General features: G+C 34.4%; 1 protein-coding gene across 13 annotated transcripts in view; it reads right to left on the bottom strand.

Moving 5' to 3' along the window:
* Positions 1-13,122, bottom strand: part of LOC128991111 (disks large 1 tumor suppressor protein-like) — a 429,939-nt gene that overhangs the window by 62,817 nt on the left and 354,000 nt on the right. For 9 of the 13 annotated variants that reach the window (XM_054413854.1, XM_054413842.1, XM_054413847.1 and 6 more), the window contains 4 exons: positions 12,405-12,683; positions 8,199-8,429; positions 3,524-3,668; positions 2,998-3,082 (listed from right to left, as the gene is read on the bottom strand). In XM_054413854.1, the coding sequence (XP_054269829.1) occupies positions 2,998-3,082; positions 3,524-3,668; positions 8,199-8,429; positions 12,405-12,683 (740 nt within the window). The remainder of the gene's footprint in view (positions 1-2,997; positions 3,083-3,523; positions 3,669-8,198; positions 8,430-12,404; positions 12,684-13,122) is intronic. The other 4 variants (XM_054413856.1, XM_054413843.1, XM_054413845.1 and 1 more) reach the window with 1 other exon arrangement.

Genomic DNA, 13,122 nt, shown 5'->3' with positions numbered 1-13,122 from the left:
TAGAATTTAAAAAGTTTCCAGTAAATTTATTGTAATTAACAATAGGAAACTTAAGAGAACTTAATTAAAAAATGTTGACCAAAAACTGCAATATAGTTAACATGAAAACTAGATAAATACATACAATTTTAGGGTTACAGATAATAGATCTATTAAAAAAAATTCACATAAAAAAACATGTTGACAATAAAACAAAGTTAATCCAAAAATTTAAAATGAACATGATAAAGGCCTACAAAAAATATTATAATATATATGAATACTATTACAATTATTTTAAAATTTGTTTCTATAACTAACTTCAACAAAAAATATACATTCTCGAGGATGAGTTGGACTAAAACACCAATTAATTATCATTAAAGGAAACTATCAACTAATAAAAGAATTACCAAAATTCAAAAAGGTTTCTTGTATTGAAATTTTCTTAAGCAGCGTTTAATCTGAGACAAAGCATAGCACAACACCTTTTGCAGTAAACAAAAACATGTATAACGGTGTTTGTAGACTTTTTCAATCAAGACACATTCTTTGCCAATTTAATAGTTAGGGCCTATGTTTTTCTAAAGAAATTTCGACAAGTTGAAACCAGCATGCCTCAAGGGAGAGGGGTTCTAACAAGACTTGATAAACTCCTTGCTACTCCCCGTTAACCCGACCTTAATACACTTTTACTTGGAAACTCCAAACAAGCTCTTGATCCATCTTCCAGTTCGATAAATTCCCGATACATTGCCTCTGAGTCGCTGATTTGTTGTGATATCTAACACAGCGTACCCTAGCATCAACCTAACTCAAAATATATATTGAGAGTTCGGAAAACCTATTGCAATTTTATTAAATTATACATATTATACTTTCAATACAAGAAAAAAGAAGAATTTTTTCTTCTTATTGATTAGATATCAATGAAGTAAATTAAATCTTCAATATTGTTATTGTTATAAAGTTGTGATAGTGGAAAGGACTTTGATTGTCATAACTCATCACTAAAGCGGCTACCGGCAAGCATGTTCCAAAAATCATCCTTAGAGAGTGCGGTACTTGTAGGCCTTATGTTTTCAATATATTTTTTTTCAATTTTATCCATAGTCCAAGGAAGGACTATTGTCTCATTAATCAGACTTTTACTAAGTTTGAATTAATTCTCTTCCTCTTTAAAAAATTGAAAAGTATCATGTACAGTAAAAAAGGCTTCGACTTAGATTTAGAAACAAACTTCATAAATGTTTTAGTTAGTAAATAAAATAAATGTTTTTTTACTGAGAGTAAATTAAATTCATATCATTTTGTTCGCGGGTTGAGAGGAATACTAAAATATCAATTTTGACCGAGCTGGCATTGTTATTCAGGTAAACAATAAACATTGAACTAGGCTTATACTGCATCACACGAGGTAAAGGCAATGCAAGAACTTATTATAATAAAATAATTTTGTTCTTAATAAAATGTTCTTTTGACCGAAAAAAAAAATGCCTATGGGAGTGTAACACAAACCTGAATAAAGTGTTCACCTGATTCTCAAATTGAAAAAAATAAGGTCCACCTCAAACATAACCTTAAAAGACAGCCCAGGTAATTAAGTCCCTCCCGGTTTTTATTTTCCAAAGGTTACATCGCAACTTGGCAAAAACACGGTGCTCCGGTGTCAAGCACAGGGTGGCAATTTCTCTCAAGGGTTTCACTCGCGCAAAAACCAAACTCAACGTCCAGGTATTTTATCATCATCGGTATCGTTGGCCATGAGCCCACGCTGTCATTTGCACTTTGAAATATTATTGTTAATATCTCCGTGAATAAACGCTCCAAGAGATTTATTCACCTTCGGTTCTTATGGTTTAACAGTAAATAAATCGTCCGAGTGTCGTTTGCAAACACAGTTACTTAGTGGAAATTGTTAATGGTTAAAGGTGCTTGGCAGGTTGTACTGCGTTACCATGAATCCTGGAATGGTGTGATGGAAATCCTGAATAAGCTATGTGCTAAAATTATATTTTTATTCGCTGATTTTGATTATGTTAAATAATTCTTGGGCTACATTTTGGTTCAAAGAATATGCACAGCATAGTTCATGACTACAATCAAGCTTAATTATAGCAGTATCGTGGAACCTTTTTTTAATCTTTGGCAAACCAAACTGAATGGTTCATTTAATTTTTCAACATGTAGGCAAAGTTTAAGAACGTTTGAAAATATAGTGTTCACATGATAAATATCGGTTTAGTTATGTTAAGTACGAGTCTTTGTATAATCTGGTTGGAATGACGGTGTAACCAGATTAAAGAAATCAAGATAATTAAAGATAATGTTATAAAACAACATCAATGTGAAACAACCTAATCTAATTAGTGTCAACGAGATGCACTGTAGTTTAAACAATGATTGGTTTGCAAAACCAGCACATTTAGGCTATAATTGACAGAAACCGCATCATGATACTCTAGTACCCAAACAATTCAAATAAACGCATACAATGGGTTTAACTAGCAAAATTTAGAGCACTTTACCTGACCGTTGAACTAAAACTTCAGTTACTGTACATTTACTATTTTCTATAATTAACAAAAAATCCCAAGGTGTAGGGAAAAATTATTAGTCTCTGATAGAGGGGCTTCCTTGCTCTAAAATAACTTTCGTAAAACCATTACTCGTATTACAAATACGATATGGATATGAATAGATTGTTGGATTAAAAAATGTTTAATGTTTTTGTCAAATCATAACTAATTTATGATACTTTACAGATAAAAAAAATTTAATCTCTGAAATTCCCGATAGTAATAAGTAATTTATTGACCTGTCTTTTAGGATCCTTTTAATATAGGATACACTTTGCTATTTATCATAGTTATCAAACAGTGATAATGTAATTTGATGGTTAAATTGAGATCACACACTTAAGGAGGTAACAGATGAAAGCTGAAATTTCTTAAAGATGATGCAGTCAACTGGATACAGTTACAAATCATACAACATGCAGACAAATAGAGGACTCACCTATTTGATACATCTTCGACACTGACTGCTCTGGGAGTGGGGGGCTGCAGTTGTGTGGTCGAGGCGTGGATAGAGTTTTGGACAGCTGGAAAATAAAATCAAGAGGTTTTAAAACTGGAAGTAAATTACCGACTACAATTAAGTACGGAAGCAAAAGAGAGGGGTGGTTTTGTACCACAACTGTCTTCAATAATGATGAGAACTGTGTTGCGCTTTGAGTCGAGGGAGTAAAAAAAATTGTTCTAATCGGTTTTTTATATTATAGATTACAAATCTAGACATTAGTAATTACTGGTGGAAAAATGAATACTGTACTTCTAACATGAATTTAATTTGTGCCACTATTATATTTGTGTATTTTTCTCGATGCACTATCAATAAATAGTTTTTACTGAGCAATTGCTTGTGATGTAAATAACAGATTCACTTTAACAGCTTTAGCTTGTCTGATTTCACACTCACTCGGCTATAGTTATGAAGGAATCCTACTTTTATTATACAAAAGAATTACAAAAGATGCACTCACAAGGCTGAGGACTGACTGAGAGGGGTGGGGGAGGCAGGTAGACTTGGTCCAGTTTGCCCACCACCAGTACCACTCTCTCATGTGTAGCCTTCAGTGTGGCAACTGCCTCCTCATGTGTCACATTCTCTAGGTTCTTGTCACCATGCTGGAACATCAAACAGAGGTAAATTCTGTGTCTTTGCTGCATCTACTATGAGTATACCGTCCTATGAGTCCATGGATACCGTCCACTTTGTCAAAGGGTATCGTCCCTACGCACACTTCTCAATTCCAAATTCACCATGCAACACAGGTTAGTAGTCGAGCACCATAGACATAGATATAGAGATATAAACATATATTTTTTACATAATCAATCACCCAGCTACCCAGCAATTTTGTTAAGTGAGTGCTTGAAATAATTTGAGCACCCTAGCAGGTAATTACAAATTTAAAGAAATAACAAGACACAATTACATGAGTAGGCCTACAGTAATTTACCCGGAATCAACACCTTCACCAATCGCCCATTCTACACAGAGAATCCTCTGTTGTAGAACTAACACAAAACAAAACTAAAGTTTAAAAGAAGATTAAAACACAACAAGACTCATTTACTGTTTCCTAAAACATTCTGAGCAAGTAAACCCTGGCAGAAAAAGTGGAATTCATCTTGCCGGCACTTAATCTAAACGAGAGCGTAAAAATGTTGTTCAGGAGGAACTTCTTGATTGGCCTATCAAACACAGGCTGTTTAGACTTAGCTTACAGAATGTCACTTAATTTAAAAATTCTTTTCCATTAATTTATAATTCCCTAGTATATATTTACCATGTCTCTAGCCTGATCCTCTTTGATTTATTTTACATCCAATACAATTATAAAATTTTTGGCCCCGGTTCATATCGCTTGGCGACACCTGAAAATGGTGATTTGTTCTTAAAATCTAGACTCATGATCTGAGCAATAAACAATACATTTTCTGACTTTGGCAAATCAAAAGTACGAGTCAAGCTTATTTTACAAACAAAAGGTATTTAGCCAAACTATATTCATTTAAAACAACCATAAAATAGTATTGTAACTAGGCGTAGCCTACCAAAACAAATTCTACCAACCCAAGAACTAATACAACATTACCTAATGTACTGTTACAAATTATCTGTCTTGTAGATTGTAAGATTCTTGTAATTCGCCTATTGGGTCTGATGATGATTGGAGTGTCTAATCGAAATCGATCACCACTTACCATCTTTTTTGTATATTTACCGTCTTGTGAGTAACAGTATAAGCGTAAATATATGTTTTAAGTGTTATCAGACGTTTCTTCTATTTACTTTCCGATTGTATAAAAACCAACAGATCTAACCTATCCCAGACCTTACATGACCTAGCTGAACTTGACATAATCTGACGTAACCTAATATAGCCTAGAACCAAATACAAACTAAACATAACAAAATATAACCTACTACGATCAATCACAAACCCAATTTAACCTAACTGGAGGTAAATTAATGAGAGAACGATACAAACATAGTACAAGAAAAGTACCCAAACTTAGCCTGACGTCATGAGATGATGAGTTTCAGGGACTGATGTAATGAATGCACGCAGACTGCGAGTTTAGACAGCCAAGTGCTCAGCTCTACAAAGTTTACACATATAATCAGCCACTTCCCCCTGGCTTCCACTGAGGATTTCCGTAAATTAGCCTTATTTACAACATCAACTTTACCAAGTTATGTTATACAACGTTGCTCCTCAAAACATGACTTACCTTTACAAGTGAAAGAAACAAAAAATCTTTTATGGTTACACTCTGAGAAGGTTTTGTATATATTTTTCAATTGGTTACACATATTTACTTTAATACTTTACTTTTAATAATTTTCATTGAAATGGCGACCATACATAGTAGGTATTTTAAGCCAAGTATGAATGGAGATGAGTGTAGAATGAGTGGCGCGATCTTGTCGTCTTGTTAGTGACTAAGGCCGACATTCTTTAGACACAGCTGTTAATTAATAGCCCAAACAGCTAATGGCAACTAAGGGACCTACAGTTTATAGTGGAATCCGAACCACATTTTTCCTTGGTATATACGAATTGGTCTAATTATCAGGATAGTACTGCGGATAGTCGTAGTACTCACTCGTGCGGACGTTAATCCACACGAGGGAGTATCGCATCCACAGTGTATGCCTATAAATATCCACAATTTGTGACCTCCTAGTAGCTGGATTACAGGACGACGCCACCCGTCCCAGTCTTCAATTGAGATTTCATCAAAAAATGTTTTAGACAGCAATGAGTATTTTTAAGCAACAATTTAATCTTAGACTTCTTATTGGAATTTTGTATCAATATTAAAATCATAAACTAGAATGTTGTGGTTTATGTTCAGTGTATATAATCGTGATATACTAAGGCAAGATAGAAACAATCAACCTTGTCTATTTCTAATAAAAAAACATGTTCCAATGTAGGCTAAATGAACGTTCAAATAATAAACAAGTGTGTTTGAATAACAATACTGTATTGACATGAAATAATCAAATGTACAAATCATTTTTCATCACACTATGATGATTTTAGCCGTTTTACATACGTTTATTGGAGGCCGAAAGCTACATATTGCTGTCCATGCCAGCTGTCATCGTTAATTGGGGACCGAGCAGGTTTTTACATCCCTAGGGCCGAAAACTAGCTGGTTGCTTATTTACTTGAAAAATTAATGAATATTAAATACACCGTCAGTATTCATGTACATTGCAATAGACTTGTTTTATTGTCACCGCTGCTTAGGCAACTATTTTTTTTTCCTGATTGCTCAAAATATTTCACAAAACCACAAAGTTCTAGTAGGGTTGGCTGTTAGTGTGAATTATTATTGTGGTGAATAGTGCTAATAGGGTATAGTGTGGTGAAACAGTATATTTTGTACCTAGGGCCGAAAATTATGTTTTGTTTTGCAGCTCTCTATAATTTCAAAAAATTTGTTTTAAAACCCGATCTCGAGCCGGCAAAACCTCATTTTCGGCCCTAGGTACGAAATATGCTATTCCCCACTCTTTAACTGACTTTATGATGTTAAACTGTATAAGACAAATAATAGGCTATACCTTTCTGACAATGTGTATTTATTTATTTTTATTTACATGGTGTTACATCATAAAGCAACAAGAAATTTGTCAACATTGCTGAACTAAATACTGGAGTAACTTTCCAAACAATTGTACTTTATAATCCTACTAATCGCTCAATTCATTCAATTCAAAAAATCAACAAACAATCTTTGAATATTTTTTACAAATTAGTAAATGTGTGTTTGTAGTTAGTAAGTGATATGAATCTGTTTTATTGCTATTATTAAAAATAGGTTTCAGTAAAGAAATTAAAGTAACTATTTATTTATTACAATCTCAGTTTTTTTACAATTCAACCCCATCAACTCTATAAAAAACTAGAGTTCCGAAACATTTGGATTGTAAAGCCAGCCCAGAGCACATATCGACCGACCAACCATGATCTCTGAACCTGTACAAGTATTTCCGTCGTATTTACTCAACCAGAAGTTGTGACTTCAATAGCGCGACAGGATTGGGCAAATGTTAGTAGAGCCGAGTGTTCCGCTGTTTGCACGACGTCGGGTCGAGCCAAGAGAGATTACCGCCTCGGGACTTGCCATTGTCCTCGGATGAATCATTCCCTCTCCGCAGTTTTCATTTACCATTCTCCTTTAACTTTTAAGGGAATCGTTAATCTTTCCTTGTCGTATTAAGTGGTAACAATATTTTGTTAACAGATACTATTTGAACTATGGATTGAACATGTGTTTCTATTTCAAATGTTGGTGATTTCAGGACATGATTAAATTGAAAAGATTTAAACAAAATAAAATATCTTATTAGAACTAGTACAATAATTTATGTTTTCCAAGTTTGTAGGCAACATGTTGTTTATCAAAAATATTTGTTGTAGCAATGAAAAAAATAAGCAAATGAATCCAATGAATTTTGCAGATTGAAATGTAAAACAGTAACATTCGTTAATAATAGGCTTAATAGATTAATAGTTGATTTAGTTTAGTAAATAGAATGATTTTAAATAAATATGTGTTAAATCAATAGTACACTTAAAAAGTAAAAATAAAATGAATGAATGATTATGTTTTAGTGGCAAATAGGAAATGTTGAGGTATGTATGTATATAAACTATCATTTACCAACCCTGATTTTATCGCACCTTAAACTATTTTACCTTTTTTTGTATAAGAAACATGGTGTGATCCTTTACCGAATGGCTTAGAAATGTTCTACTGTTGTTTTCAATTAAATTCTTTACAGAACTTTAAGAATGAATGTGTCACAAATGAATGAATGAATGATGTTGTCACAATGAATGTGTAAACAGTAACCCAGTATTCACCACCAGCTAACTGAAGGTGCTCTCTAACACATTTAGGCATATTAACCAAAAGTTTGAACAGTTTCCAATAAAAGGAAAAATATCAATAAAATAAAGTTTTTGTGCATGAATCAGTGTGTTGTCAGCGACTTTTTTTACAAGTATAGATTCATTTCGGCACTTGCACATCAATTTTAAGGAGTTAGACTGCTTTCTTAAGATAAATTGCATTCCTGTAATAGGGTTTATGCTTCTAAAAATTGCCACTGGCAAAGACAAGACCCACCATGGTGTTTCTGACACCGATGAGCTTGTCGCCGACCGCCAGCCGTCCGTCTATCTGCGCCGCGCCGCCGTCCATGATCTTGGTGACGTAGATGCCGTTGTCCCCAGGGATGTGTTGGTTGCCGATGCCGCCTGCGATGCTGAAGCCCAAGCCCTTGCTGCCCTTCAGCAGCTCTATCTCCAGCACCCGCATGCTGCCAGCCACCACCGCCAGTCTTTTTCTCCTCACATACTGAAACAAGATGTCCAGTTAGGTGAAATAATTAAACAAAATGGTTACAAGTTCTTTTAAATAATCGTAAAACATGACAGTTACTTTGTAAATTTTATACACATTACAAGTGACATTCTAACTATGGATCAGCTGTAGAACACAGTTGGATGAGCCAAATAGAGCCTACTTCGAAACTCCGCGTACAATACGAGCGGTGAGTGACAAGTGGCGAGCGGCGCCGCTCTGACATCGGGTCTCATTCAATTTTGTGTAAATTTGTTGAGGGTGGCCACGATACTTCTGATCGGCGAGCAGATCAAAACCGATTTTCGTAAAGGGGAGTCATGCTTCAGTTCAGCCTAAAATGACAGAGGAACAGCAGCAAACGTGCGATACGTGTTGATACCTTTTACCTTCCGTATCGAACTTTTACCAAAGAAAACTGGAGTGTTCATGTCAATACATTTTAAACAACACTTTCATACATAAAATTCAATATGAAAACATGTTTAAAAGTACCTAATATTAAATATGAGAGGTGCAGTCCAGGGAATGTCTGTGGAATGACCAGCACGGAGGTTTTAAAAACACTTCAGTTACCAAAAAAGTATGGGACGAAGTAAGGGCTAAGCTTTTTCTAAAAACTAAGTTTTTTTTAAAGTCGAACAATTGTCATATAGCAATAATAGTTGCAATACGTCTTGTGGGTAAGCATGGTTTGCCATTTTTGACTTCACTGCCTCCTACAATAGAGGAAATTTGATGAGCGTTATAAATGTGCTGCTTGTATCGTAGCCACCAACGCCGCTTATGTGCCGCTCAGGTTACCGCTCGCCGCTCGTATCGTACCTGAGGCCTAACGTTCTATTTCAACTTTTAGCTTTAGTAAGATTAAAGTGAAATAAAAATGCAACAGTTTTCTATCAATTGTCTTTTCACATAGGTTATAATTTAAACATTGGCGTAATAAATTGACACTTTCGTATAATCTGTTAGAGGATCAATTTGTTTTATATGCAAAAACTGGCTACAACTCAAACACAACAACGGATTGTCTAGTTATATTCATAGCCAGACCATTTGTTGTAACAAACTCTATGTATGCACAGTTTCAAGGAAAATTCCTTGAATTTCAGAGACTATGGTTTGATCACTAAGTGAATTTTGAGAGCTCATATTATAGCAATTCCATAGTAAAACTCCTTATATTACTTTGTAAAATAAATAGTTTGACATGTATTATAACTGATGTCTCTAATTATATTGTTGCTTCTAATGGTGGCAAAAAAAAAATTTAACTGTTTTTAAATTACATTTGAGGCCCAGATAAATATCTAACATCTAATTTACATATATAAAAAATGTTAAATAATATACAAATATTTTTTTTCTGTAACATTTTCATATCAAATTGCATATGCTTACAAAAAGGACTTCAACTAGATCTGTTCATAGGCAGCAAAATTTCACCAAGGGGAGTCAAACTACTAATAAATTTGACTGAATGGGAAAGTTAAAATACTGACAAACTTTTAGACACAAACAAAACTTGACATAAATCCACCAAAAATTGAATTTATTCACACAAACGTTATTCACCTTGTTCAATAATCTAATCTCAATTTGTGTTTAATCAAATTCCAAACAAGGCCGGCAAAGCTTTTACCCGTGCTGTGATCAACAGAGGTGGTTTGCCAAGGCCCTGCGGTTGAGGCAACACTGGTTGTGACAGTAAAGCCATCACGGGCAAATGGAATATACAATCGATACTTGTATTTCATTACAAGTTGTTGATCATTATAATACCAGTTAATTTTTGGATACTGAAGGACACATCCCATGTATATGAAACAACTATTGCCTATAAAAAAAGTTTAATGTAATTTGCAAAGTTTAAAATTAAATTCCCTCTCAAAGTTTTGGTTATTGAGATGGTTGATGTGACATTAAAGATGTTTTATCTTAAAAAAAATTGTCTAGTCATAAATTTTAACTTGGATAAAAAGTTTACTCAATTTAACTACAGTAAGTCCATTTTGATCTCAAAACTGGTGACAATTTATCAGGGATAGACTATCATAGTATTGAAAACCAAGCGAGTAAGTGCAATTTTTAGTATGGTAGCTTATTCCATGAGCGGTTTATTCAACTAAAGTCTATTTAAAAGAAACAAAATGTTTTTGTTGGTCTATATAGACTACAGATAGGACAGCTACCTAGGTATCTAGTAGGGTTATTAATCTATACTTATTTATCATTAATAATTTCATTCTTGTTTGTTGTACAATTTAAAAATAAATTTATTCAATGCACATGCAGTCATGGAGAATATTGGCTGTAAGCCTGTTTTAAAGAGTTTGGTGTACTGCTACGGATACTCTATAGTAGGCTGATATTCTTTAAAATCCACACTCCAAGGAAGTAATAAAAAATAGAATTGTAACCAAGCAGTTGATTTATTATTGAGGGATAAGCACCAATTGTTTCTTCGTTAAATATAAAATATTTTTAAGCACTTTTGAAGTAAATCAATGAGCACAGCGATAATAAAAAGAGGATTTGACAAGTTGAATTTAAAAATTCTTACAAAAGCAATCCCCAAAACAATTACTTCAAACATTTATTTACCATAAACATGTTTTTAGGGCTTTTGAAGTAAACTGATAAACACAGCAAAAACAAAGCAGTGTTGGCAAGTTGAATTTGAAATTTGAATATCTACAGAGCCGACTTTTCCCGAGAGTGATGTAGAGGTAAACACTCGACACTTCAACAGCTGAAGTGATTTGTCCGTTGGGAGAGGAATGTGTTTTGTCAACACTCACCAACAGTCTAATATAGAGGACAAATAGTTGTATCAAATGTTACTATGTTTACATTCCATCTATATGGATCAAGAGACAAATTATTAAATACTAATATCGACATTCTCATTTCTTAATTTTGCAGTAATTTCATGATTGGTGTATAAAAGTGAACACCGACTGATGTCTGAAGCATAGTGTTAAGAGATTGTAAGAGACCTGTGGATGTTTTTAGCGAATTTCCCTATAGCGAATAAGCTATTACCGTAGGTCTCATGGTAAGACCTAAGCCCGGGACCGATTTACTTTTTCATTTTGATGTCCCCAGAGGCCAAAAACACCATTCGTTCAAATTTTTATATATCTATATATAGAGATATATATATATATATATGTGTCCATCCGCACGATAACTTGAGTAATGTTTGTCCGATTTTGATAAAATTTGGTTTGAAGGTGTAAGGCGGGATAAACTTGAATGAGTTCGCGAACCAGCATGATCGGACTATGGGAACGGGGGTTTATGGGGGGTTTTATAGGGTAAAATTAGGTTTTTCCCATTTTTGCCGCTAAAAACACAAAATTTCACAATTTCTTTTTAAACCACTTTGTAGAGCTTAAAAAAACAAATAATTTAGTATATTGAAGCGTTATTATGCGCCTAATTGTTACGGAGAAAATTCAAAAAAATTGTAATTTTAAAATTCCCATGTTATTCTTATGGAGAATAAGTCAACTGTTGTAGTTTGCTTGTTTATGAACATATTTTGATCGATTTTGAAAATACTTTTATTTCTTACTAAACTATTATCATTTTATAAAAAAATCTTTTTTACCCTCCCTGTTGCAGCAAACCTAAGGTACTTGTTAAACTAATTCTATTTAAATAGAAAATAAATGTGCTATTTTTATGGAGGCATTTTAGTGTAAATCCAATCAGGTCAATGGAAATTCGCTTAGTCTGCAGGTTTGCTGCGGCGGGGGTATTTTTTATTTGATTTTGCAAGAATATGCTGAGGAGGTAATATAGCATTTTTTAAAAAGAGTCTAAGAATATAACTAAGAATCTAGTTTTTTGGTCAATCATTCTCTCGAGTTTTTGAAAATTACTAGTTTTTTGTGAAATTGAAGTTGTGACAATTAATCATTTTGATTACTAACACTACTGATCCGCAGAGGCCAGACTCACCAAAGTAACAGTGTTGCCGGCACGTTTGAGCGCGTCGACGGCTGAGGCATGTGGTACATCCACCACCGACACCTGGTTGACTTGTAAGATGACATCGTTGACTCTGAGACGACCGTCGGCTGCGGCCGCCCCGCCGGGGATCAGCTTGGTGATGTAGATGGCGGTGTCGTCGCCGATGTGGGGGTTGTCGGTGCCACCGGCAATGCTGAACCCCAGCCCTGCGCCTCCTCTCTCCAACGTGATCTCCTCGTACTCCCACTCAGCCTCTCCATTCACCTGCTGCAACAAGTGCTATGGTTAGCTGGCTATAGGACAGTAATACAACTAATTCAACCGTTCCACGCTTCCACGGTCGAAGCAGACATTGGTATAACCGAGTTGGTAAACTGATGAAAAGATGACACTTTAGGTGCGGTGCAGCAATCCATCTAGTGGAAAAACAAATGCTGTGGTTATTTTACTATAGGACTAGGAGTTGAAATTACTTCATATCGCTATTATGTAATTGCTTCTTATATCTTGTAGGCTTCTGCAATTAACGTCGACAATCAAATTTAGGCCGTTGTGAGATAATCGAAATAAAACTGGTAAAAATATTATTGAGGTTTCAGATACATTTTAACAGTTCACTTTTGGGATAAACAGCTTCTGCGGTTAGTTGGCTAAAGGTATAATCAAAAGTTCAATAAATTGAAATCACCATTTTATTTGCTTCTTT

This window comes from Macrosteles quadrilineatus, unplaced genomic scaffold, assembly GCF_028750875.1.
Source record: "Macrosteles quadrilineatus isolate MER2022 unplaced genomic scaffold, UCM_ALF_1.0 Scaffold_3__2_contigs__length_128488019, whole genome shotgun sequence".
NCBI classification, from domain to species: Eukaryota; Metazoa; Arthropoda; class Insecta; order Hemiptera; family Cicadellidae; genus Macrosteles; species Macrosteles quadrilineatus.
Note: the sequence above shows the minus strand (reverse complement) of the source record. Positions and strands in the feature narration are given on the sequence as shown.